Raw genomic sequence first — 17,642 nt, 5'->3', positions numbered from 1 at the left:
CATGACTGCTCCATTCACTCTGAATCGCTTTGAAGAATAAACATATATGAAAAAGACCCTTCAACAAATATGTAGTCTAAAATTGACTTTCTCTGGCCCCTTGCCCAGGTGATTTGGCTTGGTAAATAACAGAGTTGCCCCATTTAACCGATGATGGCCAAGCTATTGAAGGCTTTGCAGCCATCTCTTACCATATTTTTGCTGAGGAAGGGTTTTGCCCTGCCAAGACACACCTACTCTTGTAAAGAACCAAGAGTTCAAATCTCCACCCTTATTCCAAAGATCCACAACACAACAAACAAATTATTCTCACCAGACACCTAACCCTAAAACACTGTCACTTGCACGCAGTCTCCGTTACCCACTATAACACTTCTTTCTGAGAGCCCCTTCCATCAGCCCTAGCGCACTGTGCCTTCGCCCGCCTCATCACACCCGCGAGCGGCATACATAGTGTCACCCCGCCCAACGAGCCCCACGCCTACCCAGCACAGCTTTTTGAATTGCATGCGTGTTTTTTTTTAACTGGAATGTGCCGTACTTGAATATAACTATCCAGGATTGCCTCTGATAGCAACTAGTCGCACCCTGCGTGCCCCATATGACTCTAATTTGCCTGCATTTTTCATGCTTGCATTTTGACCGTAACATGCCTCACATTAATGCATTTGTCCCGAATTGCTGCTTGTTGCATCTTAGCCCTATTTGCCCCATGACTATAAATTGCCTGATCTCGCCCACGCATGCATGTGCCCAATATGACTATAAATTGCCTGATCTCGCCCACGCATGCATTCATAAACCCACAAGCCCTACTCGTCTTTGTGCCCAAATTGTCTCCCTCCCCCTGCATATCTATGAAAGTGCATCTTGCACATTAGGCTCATATGCATATATGCCCAGACATACTGTAGAACTCCTTTCCCGCCAGACCAGCATTCTTAGCACACCAGACCATCAGTCTAAGCACGTCACCCCATTTGACTGGACATTTTAACACTAACCTCACTTTGTACTTGCTCAACCTAATACGCTATATACCTTTATTATTTGGCAATCTGCTTATTCTAACCAAAGTCTCGCCCTTCACCAGCTACCCATCAACCCAATCCATCGGCATGCTTAACCACATGAACAAAACAACTTGCACATCCGTAACTATTGTTAGGGAGAATTCTCATTTATGGCTAAGTCCCCATAGCTAGTGAGTCCCTCAGCAGCTTTGCTGGATTTCTGGGGTTTCTTTTTTCTACCTGGTAAGAGTGTGAACCTTTTTCCCACTCTTGCATGTATTTTGCCTTGTGTATTTCTACTTTTTGTGTGATCTTGGGCTCTGGAGCCATACCACTCCACGAGCCCAACTTCTTGTGTGTGTTGCACAACACCTTCAGTGCAGTGACACAGGGTTGTCTCTAAGATTTCCCACTGACTCCATTTTTCTGGGACTGACTACTGTCCCCCAGAAACAGGTAAAGTTGCCATTTACTTTATGTAGTCATTTAACCTACAGACCCAGTACAGCCCATCTTACATGGAGTATTGGAAAGGGTTAACTCTGATCCCTTTTTGTCTGTACCTCCCGGAGCCTTGTTTAGCTCCCTTAACTCTAAGACTTGGCTGGTGGCAGTGCTATCTACCCTAACTTTTCTACCGCAATTATACTATATAAACATGGTACTGTTTTAGGCTATTGTATTAGCCTCGAACATAAAGCTGCTTGACCAAATAAGTTTTCTTTTGGCTCTTGTCGGGATTAGTCTCCATTTCTTTTTGTTAATATCCTTCTTGTGTTTTACATTGCACGGCAAACCAGGTTTGCCTTCTTTTTTTGCCGTCCTTTGGCGGGCTTCTACGAAGAAGCCCTCCTTTGGCGTCTGGGTGTCTAGGTGAGCTGAATGTGAGGGAGGGGTTTAGTAAACCCCTGCACAGGGTCTCCTTGGAGACCCAAGTCGCACTTTGTGTCCATTGGCTGAGGTGGTTTTCCAGGCTGGACAACCCCCCTGCTGTGTGATTGACAGTCAGGCTGTGTGAATGGGGGATTTTTTGCATAAAAGGCAGGACTCTTGGGCTGGAAGTCAGTCGCCACTGGAACTACAAGAACCGAAGAGAAGTGGAGAAGAAGATGGCTGCTGCACCTCCCGAGTCCCTGTGAAGCCTTGCTGCAGTGCTGAGCTATCTACCCTTCAATGACAGAGAAGATCCAGTCTGGAGTCTTCTTCCCTTGAACCTGGTGGGATCAACCGGCTCTCCTTCTACAGCCAGAGAATCCTCTTCTGGGTCGAAATCACTGCACAAAGCTGTAGTGGTCCGGATAGCCATCAGAAGAGCCCTCTCCTGTTTTAAAGGAGCGCACCTTTTATTTACCGTTGCTTAGCTCCTGCTGGCCTCATCCCTGGGTAGTGCAGATCGCTCCAGACATCGTCGTCCTTGTCCCCACGACTGAAGCTCCAGGAACCGTTAGTCTGCAGGAACTACCAGGAACAACTGCCGTAGCGCCATCTTTTCTTCATTTGAATAAGGTACTGTGTCCATTTGGTCGTTCTCTCCGTCCGACCTTGAGGAATTGGGGTGAACCCCTTTTCCTTGCCGAAGGCTTGTCCTTTCTTCCTTCCCTCTTATAACGTTTGCCTCCCTTTGACAATATCCAAGTACTCCTGGCAACGTTAATCTCAAACTGTTCTAATCGTGTGATCCTCGACAACAGAGCCCTGCTCCATTTGACACTGGCGCAGGGCTATTGACTTTATCTGTATTTTAGAACATGTCCTCTGATTCTAGTGCTTGACAAAAGTATTGCCTATGATTTGTATCCCCTTTTCCTTGGTTTTTATTCAATGTGCTAAATGTGTTTTGACTACGGTTACAATTCTTCCCGCGGGTACGCTTTTGTTTCCTAAGACCGAACTGTCATTACTGTCAAAAAGTGAGCGCTTTTTAACCCCCGGTAAGGTCTTTTGTTTCACAACACTGGTCTGTCAAATCCTAATGTACTTACCTTGAATTGACCTGAACCAAAGTAATTGGTTGTGTGTAGTATAATTTAGAGTGTGGTTTTGTTTAATAGAAGTGAAGAGTTTTGTGAACAGATGGTTTAAAAATAAATGTACTTATATTTTTTAACCAGAAACCTTCAGTCAGTGTTTGCTTGAGTCACAGTAATTGTAGTCCTTTGTGTAATTCCTATTACTGCTCATTTGCTCTTGAGATAAGTCTGGTGCTCTGCTACTGCTACCACTTTAACTGTGTAGTACAGGCTTGTACCAAAGGTGAAATTTTACTGCCACTTGTAGACTTAATTGTAGTGTTCCCTAAGGGTACTGCAGAGGATTCTGCCTAACAACTATCATCAGTAGGCTTCCTCCAGCCGTTAGAACTACAGCCTCCTTGCCCTCTTGCTAACACACCCTCACCGCTACATCACTGCACAACCCCTACCTGAACTCGCCAGTCTTATGGCTGGAACATTTCTCCACCAAACCTACACCAAATCAACCTTGCGCCCTGAATTATAGGAACTCCAGACCAGGCACTAGATTCCTACTAGCCCAGTCTGCATCTAATTCCACCACCTCATCCCACTGGAACTCACCAGCCTCATGGCCAGAACACTTTGCCACTAAACCTACACCAAATTGACCATGTGCCCTGAATTCTAGGAATTCCATACTGGGCACTAGATTCTTACCAGTCCCATCTGCATTTAATCCCACTACCGCACCAAAGACTCAACACCCCCATCAAAACAGCAAACCTCTTCAAGACCACCTCCACTAAGTGTTCCCTGCCTAAGGAACCCCCTATCAACATTAAACACTCCCATGACAAAGCTATCACTCCTATTAAGGGTTCACTAATCAACGCTAGGTTACTCCCTGCACATGCCTTAGATATTGCAGATTATATCACAGCACAAGACCTCGATTTCCTAGAAATCACTGACACCTGGCTGCACGCTGCAGGAGGTCCATCTCTTTCACTCGCCATCCCTAATACTATTCCATCGCCAGATGCGATAGAGGTGCCAACCAGTCCAAAGGCGGAGGTGTTGCCTTCATATCCAGAACCTCCTTAGGCCTCAGACTTCTATCAAGTAAGCCTTTCCCCACAGCTGAATTGCTGTCCTTCAAGCTCCCTGTCTCAGCTACTCAAACAATCACCATGCACTTCATCTATAAGCCACCTGGGCCAGTATCCACATGTGATGATGGCATTACTACCCTTCTCTCCTACAATACCTAGCCCATTTCCCAAATCCTCCTACTGGGCCACCTCAATCTCGGCTTCCAAGAAGTTAAGAATCGCACAACTCTAGACATAGCCAACACAATAACAGAATTAGGATTCATCCACCGTCTCCAGGAACCGACCAATATCATAGGCAGCACCCTGGATTGGATCGCAGGTCTCAACTGCAGCACTAACATTACTTCCAATACTCCATGTGCCTGGTCAGATCACCACCTGATCTCATTTACCATCAAGTCTTGACAACCAACATATTAAGCAGAACATCGCCTTGCCTATGTGCACCAGAAATAAAAAGGACTTAACCAGTGAGAAATTGCTTGCACTGTTACTACCCATCCTACACAACGCCACTGAGTCGCATACAGCCCTATGGCGCTAGTTGATATTTACAACCAAACCATCCTCAAGGCTATCAACACCATTGCTCCACTTAAATTACGGAAGTATAAACCGTGCGCACACCTCAACTCTTGGTTTACTCCGTCTCTCAGAGCACTAGGCAAGGAAAAAAGAAATGCAGAGGCCCTCTGGAAGAGCCTACTCACGGCATCTAACAAGAACAGCTTTATATTAGCTTCCTTCAGTTACAAAGAGGCAAACAAAGACACATACAATAACTGGATCAGCCAAGCTAAATCAAGTACTAAAGAACTCTTTGAGATACTCTGCGAAGTAGAATCCCCAGCAGCTCCCCCCGACACTTGCATTAAAGACATCACGTGGTACTCTAGCACTATTAGACAAAATCACCATGCTACAAAACAAAATTGATTCTAAAAAAAAAAGCATTCTTTCACTTGACACACACCAAAACACCACGTCAGTCCCACCACAGCATGCCCACAAGCTATTCAACTTCTCACCACTCTCCACCACAGATGTAGAAAACATAATCCTCAAACTTAAACCTTCTAATTATCAGGGAGACACTTGCCCAGCCCCCATCATTAAGGAAGCACTGAAAGAACTAGCACCCTTCATTACCTCCTTAATAAACGCCTCATTCAACACTGGCATTGAGCCCAACAACCTCAAAGACGCCTGGGTTCTCCCTTTGCTCAAGAAGCCATCCTTAGACCCAAGCATCCCCACTAATTATAGGCCCATCCCTACAGTCCCCTTTTTACGCAAAATCCTTGACAAAGCAGCCTACCTGCAGATCCAGGATCACTTGGAATCTAATAACCTCCTTGGCCTTAGGCAATCTGGCTTCAGACCAAGGCATGGGACCCAGATGGGTTTAATAGATCTAAAGTCACAAATCGAAGACCTAAAAGATAACGGCAAGTTGGCCGCCCGCCTTCTGCTTGACTTATCGGCTGCGTTGGATCTGGTCAATCACCAAATACTATGCAACCATCTCATTTCAGCAGCTCATTTCTCAGAAAAAGTCACCACCTGGATTAGATCCTTCCTAGAGAACAGATCCATGAGGGTCTTCTCTCCATCAGCCTACGCCGAACCTGCACCTATCCTGTATGGAGTCCCCAGGGATCATGTGTATCCCCAACACACTACAACGTGTTTACAAAGCCCCTCTTAGATATCCTTGATCATTTGGGTGTCCCCTACACTAATTATGCAGATGACACCCAAATACTCATACCCATCACGGGAGACCACAAAACAGACTCTAAAGCACTTAATGACATCTATCTTGTCATCCAAGCTTGGAGGGCCCAACATGGACTCTGTCTTAACGATGATAATACAGAGCTTCGTCTCCTTGGATCACAACCTAGACTCAATAAGTTAAACCCTGACTTTGAATCCTTTACCATTGATGGCAATACAATCAAGGTATCCCAGGATCTAAAAACCCTTGGGATATATCTAGGTTCCACCCTATCATTACCCAGACAAACTAATGCTATAACCTCTGCGGCCTGTACTTAACAACTCATCAGCGAGTGCCAACCTTTTCTGACCACCATGAACTGCACCTCCTTAGCTAGAACATTGGTCCTGTCGAAACTTTATTGCAATGCGCTTTACTTAAAAACTAGCCAACGCAATACCAACAAACAAACTACAAGTAACCCAAAACAATGCCATTAGGACAGCGTTGAACATACCTAGCTCTCATATTTCGGATTCCAGATGTAGTTTTCACTGGCTATCAGTCAACTAAAGAATCGCCCTCGAATCACTCTCACTCATGCACAAGTGACTCGCAAAACCTGGCACCTTGTTACCTATCCAATCGATTCTCGCTGATTCTCGCAACATTTATGACCGACCCCGCAGAGCGGCTCAAACACATTGCCTCACAATACCAAGGTTCAAGCTCCAAAAGGCCGGGGGTAGCAGCTTTCCTGTACTTGATGCAAAGTTATAGAATCCCTACCCATCTCTCTCTCATAACTGAACCCTCCTTCAACTTCTTCAGAAGTAAAACTAAAACCTGGCTCACAGCACAAGACCACTAGTTCTTACTTTTTGGAACCCTCACGCCCAATCTGTCTGTCCGCAATCTTGTAAATTAGCTAAACTCTTAACACTCCTTAGGCTCTATGCTTAACATGTGCGATCTGTAAATAAAGTATCTGTCTTGTATCTGCACAACATGGCTATGTATATATTCTAATTCCAGCAATCTATTGTCTTGTATATGTACATTTGTAACTGTAACCTTGATATTGAACACATGTAACTGTAACCTTAAGAAATGCGCCGAGATGCCCTTGAAGCGCTATACAAATAAATACAAATACAATGGCCAAAAACTCTGCAAACACCATTGTAGACACAATGTACTAACAATGCCTAACTATCACTAACTCTATATGCATGCCGGCTACCGACGCCACCAAGAAAAAACACATTTATATACACAATGATGTAGATCCTTACTCTGCCGAATTCAGCCCTCCTTAAACCCCCCTTCTAAAGCTGAGAGTTAGCCTGTCCTTTCTAATATGACCACTACTCTTCATACAGCGCTGTCTTTCCCCATCTAAGAGGAGCTTCCCACATTAATTTGTCACTTTTACTACTCTCAATTGCATCTTTCCTCGCAAAAGGGGAGAGTCACCTCATTACTCGTCAAAAGTCATACAATAATACACAATGTTGTCTTTCCTCTTCTTCGAGGAGCTTACCCTTCTATCCCAATAACCATTCACAAGCAATAACAAAAAATATTAACAACACTGTGTTTCATGCAGAAGGTGCACTCAAGTTCTGTGTGTTCTCAGAGGTCCTGCAATGCCTTGTTCCCTGCAAAGTGCCTTCACAGCCCAGCCCGGCAGTCCTCACTTCATGGACCAGACAGACATTCAGAGTAACACAGTGTCTGCTCACCTCTCCGTTTGTGGGTATAGAAAACTGCTCTCGGAAGGCAGGGCTCCGCGCCCTTGGGCAGTGCATCTGGATGACCCTGAGTGCCTTCGGGAGGCACTGGAAATAACGTTGTGGTCACCAAAAATGTATAGTGGTAATGGAATACATGATTAGCAAGAAAGACAGTTTTTTAATGCATGCAAATTATGTCCAGGAGGGTCAGTCAGCTCCTTAGAACTGAAAATGCTCTCGACCCACCCACATTGAGTTACAGTATTTAAAGACAAAAACCAAGTAATTTGAATACATTGTAAATATCAAGTACATGTTAATCCTATGCTCCCTATTTGCTTATATACATTGGCACTCTTCATTGCTCATTATATTACCCGTGACCATCCTAAGTGCAGCCACCCACGAATGACCTAATTGTGCAGTCAGCAGAAAATGCGCCTTTCTGATTGGCAACAGTTATACCTGTAATATTTACTACAGTGGGAGTGGCATGCCCTCAAATTTCAAAACAAATTCTTGTAACTTATCCAGCATTGGATCTTTCTTGGATTCTTACGCTCATGAATATTCAGTCAGGCAGGGAATCCCCAGTAAATAAAGCAGTTTTGCTTTACACTTAAACTGCTTAGTTCATGTATAGCCTATTGCCGTCACTTTGTGTCATACTGCTCAACCCAATGACAGCGGTCTTTGCTTGCTCCGAACCCCGGTGGTACTCCTTTCGATCTCTTCAAACTTTTTTGTCTATTTTTTTTTAAAACCTTGTCACACTTTTTCCTTTCTTAATCATCGGTCACAGCATAAATGTGCTATAGGTTTGCACTCAGTATTGCGACTGTTCCCGTCTAAAACTCAGCACACAATGTGCTAGAAACTTTGTATCTACCTACGGTTCTGTTTGTGAATCACGGGAGCCGGACATGAAGATACCACCTGCAACTATTCAACAATGCTCAGCCGGTCCATGCTACTTCATTTTCCTTCGTCCCGCATAGAAAAGGCCAATCACCATAGCAACTTGGTTTCTACCACCTTGCCCCACGAGACTGTGCCACACATGTAATTGGTTAATTATAACACACTTAATACCCAGAGGTTTCTAAGCGTGGACCTGGGGATTGAACTGTGTTGCGCCGCCTCGTCTTGTTTCCAAGACGAGCGCGTTGACCCTGAGCTATCCTCCTGACCCAATGGAACTTTGTGCCGTTCATGGACATTGTTGTGGTGTTGAGATGCAAGTGTAATGCCCCAAATGTGTACGGAAGTACAAACTCCGGAAATTCTAATAGCAGGAAGATTTGATCATTTTTAGTGTTAGTGTCATTTGCCGCAGAATACCGGTCCATTTTTTCCGCATTTAAGAGAGCAATAGGCTACCGAGTACATGGTGGAATGACGGGCAGCAAAAGATAACTTTACTAGTTTCCTTTAGCATAAGGGCCGGGCCACTTAACCTGCCATTCTTGATGGTGGAATCCCTTGGTTGCAACTACTCACCTGAGCTGCTCTAAACTACCCATCTCCCCGTCTATCAAAGAGACTTGTCATTTCCTCCCAGGTGCGATTTTCACATTGGCCTGGCAATGTTTACTATGTACCACTGGACCCCCCCCTTACCCTCAGAGTGTAAATCCTGTTCTTTATGAAAGGTGCTGTGCCTTTGTAGCAGGCAAAAAAGAGAGCTCCTTGGGCTCAACTCAACAGTTTGTCTGCGAATCACAGCCCCAGACAGTGATACAGAGATGCCCTGTAGGAGTCACTGAAAATAAAATGACATCATATGGGTTTTTGGCAAGTACAACTATCTCCTGAGAGATCACTCTCCCATTCCAGCTATAGCTTTGTTTCTATTTTACCTAAGAATTTGCCGCTTGTCATTTAGCATGTACTTCTATAATTGAAACCTGTGTGCTTCTTACCTTCAAAGGGATTCCCATTTTTATTCCAAAAAAGGCCAATGGTAAAATGTTGAATTTTATTTTTTCTTTTTTCTTGGCATCATATGGTTAGTCATTTACAAACCTTTTGCCATTGTTATTACAAAAATCACTACAAAGCAGAGAAGACGTAAACCAATTAAAGTGAAAAATAAGTTAGCAATAAGAAACAATACAGAACACCGATTCTAATGGAAGCAGAATGTGAAAACTCATATGGTTAGATAAACCGAATGCAAGAAGGAGCAGGACCGCTGGATTTCTTTCTAGCTGCCTAGGCCTCAGATGGTAAGTTATTAGATTAGGTTGATGCAAGGTTATTAAGTCTCTTAAAGATTGCTAATACAAGCTTGACCAATGCTATTATGATTCACAGTCGTGATCCTCTCAATAATTCCAACCACCAGTCAACTGTTCTGGAGGCATAATGAGTTGTGAATTCTGTCATCAACCTTGTCCTGATTCCATAGAGTTCTGTACAATTTAAAACCAAATGTTTCTTTTGTATTCTCGTTCTGACATAATCTACAATTTTGTTTGTGTTTTGATCGTATATTAAGGATTTCACCAGTGGGGAACAGATTTAACCTAAACCTAATGCATTGATCTCTGAATAATGCATTTGGAAAAAGTTCTATGTATTTTGGGATGCTATTCTAAGTTCTGCCTTTTAGAAATAGTCTTCCATACAATTTTTACGTTTTTGTCTTTCGTTTTGCGTAGTAATCCAGTCACTCCTAAAGAGCTTTTTCTTGATGTGATCTGGGTTCTCCACAAGTGTCTTGTCGGACTCATCTAGGTCCGCTATTATAGCTTGACAGATAGTCTTCCACTCCTGCAATGTTTGCTTCTTATTTTTCTTGCGTGCGTTGCTTAATACTACAAAGTCAGATTTCAAATGTGGGTCTAGGCATTTGCGGTATAATGGGACCGATTTCAATGTTATGACTGCCTTAAGAGAAGTTAGGCCCAGTTCCATGCGTAGAGCTTGAATTGGCGTACTTCAAGGGATTCTCGACACTCTTTTCCAAAAGATCCCTTCAATAACAGCCCAACTCTCAGATTTAAATGTAAAGACTGTCTCAGTGCCATAGGTCGGTATAGGAACTGCTTTAAGTCTGTAGAAATCTATCAACGGCTTGAGGGAGAAATTGCAGTAACTTTTCAATAGAATTCTGCCTTGGCTAGCAAGATTTGTAGCTTTAGATCTTAGTATTTGTCAATCTTGCTATCATTAAGACATACACCAAGGTAAATAAACGCTGTTACTTGCAATATTTTTTTTCCAATGATATGCCATGTGTGTTCTTTCTTTGGGCTCTTTGGGCTTTTTTGATCAATCACCAAAGACCAGCACTCTAGTTTTAGTTGGATTGATTTTAAGGGCATTCTCTTGGATGTAAGTTTGCAGGGCATTTAATTGCTGTTGTTGTCCTACTGGAGTTTGGTCCAGCAGGACTACATCGTCAGCGTATAGCAGATGGCTTATTTCAATCTCACCAATTTTGGGTGCAAAATTCTGCGTGTTGGTACATGCTTGGGCAACATCTGAGGTGAAGAGGTTGAATAATTCGTCTGCCAAGGGGCAACCCTTTTTGAGGCCTTTTTTTGTTGCTATCGGTTTAGTTAACAGGCCCGGTCGATCGAGGCAAATCTGTATTGAGGTATTTTTTTATAGCTTTTGGATAGCATGGCGGATTGCATTTGGACAGCCCCACTGTTTGTTTGTACCACAGTTTGGATTTATGAACTGAGTCACATGCTTCAGTGAGGTCGATTTAAAGCGGCATACATTTTATTGTCCTTACAGCGTTCAGTTTGAGACTTTAGGATGTTAATAATGAAAAGATTTAGTGAAGTGCCAATACCTTTAACAAAACCACTTTGCCAAGGTTCGCGACCACCAGATTCCACGCTCCAATTGCCCAGTTGTTTTATTACAAAAGAAGCAAACATCTTCCCAACAACATCCAATAAGGCAATCAGCCTGCAATTAGATGGTACATTTCTTAGGCCTTTTTTAAAAATTGGAATTATAATTGCTGCTTTCCATCACATTGGAATTTCCCAATTTGTAATTACCTGTGTGAGTAGCAGCAATATAATTTCAGCCCATTGATCAGGATGTTCTTTGAGATGGGTGTTTGTAAGGCCATCTGGTCCGGGTGCTCTGGATCTATTCAATGTATGTATTGTATTTCTTATTGAATTGATATTTATTTCAATTATGGACGAGGTAGAATGATCTTCTTTGCGATCTACTGTGAAATTCGAAGCTGGATCCATAGAATTTTCAAAAAGTAGTCACCAGGTTGTAGCTGCAATTGAGTTCGATCTTACTGCATCTTGAGGAGGGTTTAGATTATTAATGCGCGACCAGATCTGTGCAACATTTTTTTATTTGATGTTTAGCATTCATTCACATCTTGTTGTGTGGTGAATCTGTAGTGGGCTTTTCTCCAATTTCGATATTTCTGCCTGATTTTTTTTTTTGCTCTTTGTTCTTCAGCACACGCAGTTCTCTATTCATTTGCTTTTTTCTCTCTGCAAGGATAGGGTCAGAGAAGTGTCGATGAACCAATCTGCTTTTGAAGAATTTCCCAGTTTGGTTTCGACTAATTTTAATAGCGCCGTAAATTGCACTGTATTGCTGGACATAGATTGTGTGGTTGATTCGGTCGACGCCTGAACGTTGGTATGCAACTGGGTTAACTGGGAAGATGTTATTCATAATTGGCTATGTCCTGGCATTACTTCTATTTGAGCGTTATGCTGATTCATAGAACGTTCAGTTTGGAAGTGCCAGGTCATCTCAAAAGATTATGATCACTTTGAAGTTTTTTGATTACTTGTATTGAGGTCTGGAATCTTACTAAATTCTCTGAAATACAGATGTAATCCAAGATTCGGGTACATTTCTTACCCCTCCATGTTGCTGAGCCTGGTTTATCGCCTGATGGATGGTCTGTTAGGAGGAAGATGTTTCTTTGTTTCATCGCTCTTCTCCAGGTTATGCCTCTCTGTCTTGCCATGTAGAATAACTCTGGATCTAGACATACCAGCATGAAATCCTTACATGGTCAGAAATTGTGCCATCCAACATGCAGATTGCTAGAACTTTTGTAGAAGGATTGACAGTCAGACCTGCGTGCCCTTTCTAAAAGTGTAGCTCCATTGCTGCTGAACTTGTGATCCCCAGCATTAAGCATGCATGGGTTTCTTATATATGGTCGTTGGTTGGTTAAATTATACATCCAATGGCTGGAAACCTCTCTGTGTGCAAAACCACCAACACTAGTTTGTAAAATGCAGGGCATTGTCTGAAAGTGAGACAGTTTAGCAGATGTGAATTTCATGACATCCATTTACTAGAACTCCTAAAAATTCATCCTTTTTCAGTCTCACATTTACCAAACTTGCTAGAGAGACGAGACATTAAACTAGTTTTCATTTTTTTAAAATCATTTTTCCAATCCATTTCATAACCTAATGGATTTCTGAACTTGGGTTTTCGGTGGATGTAATACAAGACATTAAGTGTTTGGTTTATAGTAGTTTTTTAGATGAGCAATTCTCTCCATGAACATTTTTTATCCCCCCCCCCCTCCACCAGTTTGCTCAATCAGGCTGACATTATTCTTTTGATTCGCATGACAATTGTTGCATGGCCTCTAGGTTTAAAAAATAGATTAACATTATTTGCTTGGCTTCAGTTACATATGTAATCTTTTGGAAAACTGCATGTTTAGCATCATTTTACTCAGGGACCGAGAAAAGTAGAGATTGGATTCCACATTTGAAAGCTGTCATTTTTTCATGGATCGGGGAGTTAAGGAGAATTACAGTTTTTAGAACAACTTAATACAACAGTAAAAAGCAAAGATTTTTGGCATACACTTGTTTACAAGTCAGCATAATTGTCTGCCACTTAACTGCATTCATCAGTTGTAAAGCATGATTTCTTCTGATACAGGTTTGAAATTCCAGAGCCTGAACCAACAGAAGCAGATCGAATAGCAATGGAAAATGGAGATCAGCCTCTCAGTGCTGAGCTGAAGAGATTTAGGAAAGAATATGTTCAGCCTGTACAGCTGCGGTAAGGCTCAGACAGGAGTTCAATGTTTAATTTCTCACTGATATAAAAAGGAAAGGAATTTTCAGATGATTTTTCTTTTATATATGCTACCTATGAATCTGATGGCTCAAAACTATAACTTCCATTTTTGTTTACATCAAAAAGAGAAACACATTTCTGTTTGAACATGTTTTCAACCAATACATAGCTCTGTGTCACCAACAGACTTGACAACACAAAAATAGTCTGGTCTGGTATAAATCTAATGGTGCCATTGTAGTGCAACAGTTTAGGACTGGATAATGGTACTGATCAGAGCCATAAAGGGATGTTTGTGAGGCTCTAGTAACAGCATTCATTTAACAGAGCTTGAATCTACAGCCCTGATAATGCATGATTGTTGATTTCTCATAGTTGAGAAGTTGATATGTCCGATGTAGACTAAGATTGCGTACTTTCCGTTATATGCATTTCCTGTGGCCACAAAGGTATCCTTGAATTCACTGGATGTGTGCCTTTGTGCATGGGCAGCACAATATGTGGGCTGGAATTGGAGACAATGCCCAATTTAGATGTCACTAAATGAAGGAGAAAGGTGGTACAAGAACTCTGAGCTTAACATGGCTGAATCTTGCTTAGATCAGATGGAAAGGGTATCACCCAGCTCCTGAGCCTGTGATTGGGTAGTTAGCCACAGGATAACTTAAAGTGGGACCCTCTACAATCTTGGTGCCTCTCCATGCCTTAAGGGGGTTTGATACTGCACATAAGCAATGTTTTTATGTATCCATTTTATTGTTTAGCAGCTACAGTGGTATCCCGCCAACACATTACTTCTGTTTCTGCCACAATTTATCTCCAATACACTCCTCGCACAGTCTTAAGAGATGCCACCCATCATTCTCTCCATGTCACTGAACTGGAACAGGCAGGTTGTCTGCACCTGCACGCCCTAGCCACAACACACTCTTGACACATTGTGAGGAGGAGGATTTGATGTCAAGCAGATAGGTGTTCAGGCATCCATTGATCCCTGAAACAAATCTGGACCAGATGTTAAGTGCTTTCATGGCGAACCCCTTTTTCTTGGGCACCAGGGGTTGATACTGGTAAACTCCAACTGGTTGAACCCCTCAATCAACTGGGAACCTGGTTTTGATCTGCTCCATTAGTGTTCATTTTTTCTACCTATACAGTAGACACTATTGAGCATGCTGTATTGTTTTTATTTAGGCTGTGTTTAATGTTGAGTAAATGTACTGGTCATGTCCGTGTCATTTTATCTAAATGTCATTCTAGCTAGATGTTTTATTCCACACATTTTAGTGTACTTAACTAGTGCAACCTAACAGGATATAAGGACAGCCTCCATTACAGTGAATTTGTTCAGTGGTTGAATCTTTCTACATACCGTATGGGATCAAAGAATCTACTTCTTGTACTCTATGATGTAGAAGTCCTTTCAAGCAGAGCTGTTTAGGCACCATGTATTCCTGTCAAGCTGGTAGGCCTATGGATGGGGCTCACATCTGGGGACACCCTCAAATGAACTGGGGCTGGGAAATTGCAGTTTGATTCTCCCTGCCTGTGTTGACACTCATTCTTTTGGGGTCCCCATAATGTTTTGACAGGTTTTTGAAATTCAAAATGTTTCTTTACACAGATATACGAACAGGACTCCATTCCTGTAAATTAGTGTTTTAAAAAAGAACTTTGACCACTGAGCTTGACAGGACATTGGTACTCTAGCTGAACTGGCTGTGGACTAAATTGCTGTCGCACCTGTTTGAAAATGTGTACTAAGAGATACATTAGAAGTTTCTGTATCACTGGTTCTAGGGACTGTGCTTTGCGATAGTGCAAAGCAATATTTTTCCAGTGTCACTATAAAACTGAATTTGTGTAGCCTCTTGTCTTCATTATGATGCAAGAATTGATTCACAAAGGCTTGCCCAGATGTTGGATTAACCAGGATTCAATAAGTTTTTCACAGAGGCTTTGACACCCTAATCTGTAGGTGCCACATTTCTTCTCAGACTTGTTTTAGTACTCAATATTTTCTCCATTAACCCTGCATAATGTGAGGTTGCTGTCAGCCCCATGAGTTCCCTTAATCACCTAGGATTAAACAGCAGTTCACACTTTGTGCACAGTTCCACAGCAGTACATGGAATTCTCCCCACCTTCAATAAATACTGGCAGTAATGTCTTGCCCTCTGCTTCGTTGCTTCTCCTAATGCATTCATCACCCACCAGCTAAGGGTTGCCTTTCTGGGTTCGAGCCAATTACATGGCCTTCTCTGGTTCTTAAGGCACCTGCCAGTCTCCAGTCCCCTCCAGGGTAGTGATGCACCGGTCTACCTTTTGGTGGTCTTAGGATCAACCCTTGATATATTTTGATTAATATATTCTGCGCATCGCCAATGTAATACGCTTTCATATACAGTCCCACCCCATAAATCTGGGCAAGAAACTGACGTGTGCTAAAAACTAATTTATTTTAATACATTTAAGTTGAAAACAAAGCAACATTTTTCTTCAGCTTTATGCAGGGGAACTTATCGCAATGTTACACGATCGCAGACAGCTGGTCTACAAAACATTTAATAGGCCTGCCTGCATGAAGATTAATCTCAATATTTCTCAGACATAAGTACTTGCAGTTACAGCTTGTCGATCAGTATATCAAAATACTTGACTTTACATTAAAACTTTTCCCAATTATACATGAAAATAACAAAAACAACGTTGCTTTCCCCAAAGACACCAATACATGCTAGAATCAGAAGAACGGTTTTATGTCTCCACTTTTCTGTGTAGATCTGGTGCCAACATGGACACGTAGTTTAAAATTGGTTAACAGTAGTGTATAATTGAATTCTACAGGTTTGGTTTAGAGAAGTAATGTACTCTTGCGTCTCGTCCCCTTTCCTGCATCCTGCATGCGCGCCTCCTTGAGCCCGCCCACCGGCGCCGCACTTCAGTCCTCTTTTCCACATCGTCGGGAGCAAACTGGTTTCATCAGCGCTCGTCTTCAAGCCCTTCTGGGCCTGTAATTCCACGCACTTTCCCATAGTCTTGTTTTAGAGTTATTAATACTATTAAATCTTTTTCAGGTATCAATACTTCCAGGGATACGCCGTCCACTGGTGCCCCAGCCTGTCCCCGGCGCATGTCGTCTGCGGCAGGCTTCAGTAGGTGCCCGTCGTGTGACGGTTCGTTTCCCACGTCGGACCCGCACACCCTCTGTCTACAGTGCCTAGGAGAAGATCACAGATGGGAAGGCTGCTCAGCGTGCAATGCACTCACTCCCCAGTCCCTCAAAAACCGGTTGGCTTGGTGGAGGGAGCTCTTCTCCAGGTCACCGCTGGAGCACGTTAAGGAATAAATGCGGAGGAAGACCAAGAAGGCCAGTATATTCAACGAAGCACCCCGTAAGGGCAACTCCTTCCTGAGGAAGTCTACCAATGGAAGGGGCCAGTCGGGGCCCTACGAGTGGCAAGAAGGGTACTAAGGCTGCAGCAGCTACTGGCCTATCGGCAGAGGGGCCCAATGATCATCCCAGTTCCACTGCCAAGGAGCCAAGGGGCTCTCACACCAGGACTCGTCCTGAGGGGCTTTGCCCTATTACCAGGCCTACGCCTGAGGGGGGGCACCTAAACACAGCACAGATAGCACTCATGGCCGAGGGCCAACAGCCTAACAGGCGCACCCCTGAGGTGCAGGGAGGGGCATAGCCTATGCCTCCCAGCAAACAGGCTGGACTCAGACCCATGTCATCCAAGGAGCTACGTTCTGAGGGCGCGGACAAGATGGCGGCACACAGGGACAAGATGGCGGCCAGACCAGAGACCTGCCAACCAGATGAACCCCAAAGGCAGGAATCTTCGACTACCAGGGAAGAGACCACCTCACCCGGCGAACCCAGTCAGAATGAAACTAGAGTGATTACCCCTTGCTGCTGGTATGGCCCTTCTGATGACACCGGCCTTGTTAGGGTTTCCTTGGCCATGGGCGTTGTATTCTGTGTCCTTCTGTATGTCTGGGGCCCTCTTGCCTATGGGTTTATGGTGCGTGGCATAAAC

At 43.3% G+C, this 17,642-nt stretch overlaps 1 protein-coding gene across 1 annotated transcript in view; it reads left to right on the top strand.

The window, feature by feature from the left end:
- SOS1 (SOS Ras/Rac guanine nucleotide exchange factor 1) overlaps window positions 1–17,642 on the top strand; it is a 2,649,334-nt gene that overhangs the window by 1,537,075 nt on the left and 1,094,617 nt on the right. The window contains exon 12 of the mRNA XM_069606702.1: window positions 13,456–13,578. Within this exon, the coding sequence (XP_069462803.1) occupies window positions 13,456–13,578 (123 nt within the window). The remainder of the gene's footprint in view (window positions 1–13,455; window positions 13,579–17,642) is intronic.

The sequence above is a fragment of the Ambystoma mexicanum genome, chromosome 4p, assembly GCF_040938575.1.
Source record: "Ambystoma mexicanum isolate Mex_15411 chromosome 4p, UKY_AmexF1_1, whole genome shotgun sequence".
Taxonomy (NCBI): domain Eukaryota; kingdom Metazoa; phylum Chordata; class Amphibia; order Caudata; family Ambystomatidae; genus Ambystoma; species Ambystoma mexicanum.
Note: the sequence above shows the minus strand (reverse complement) of the source record. Positions and strands in the feature narration are given on the sequence as shown.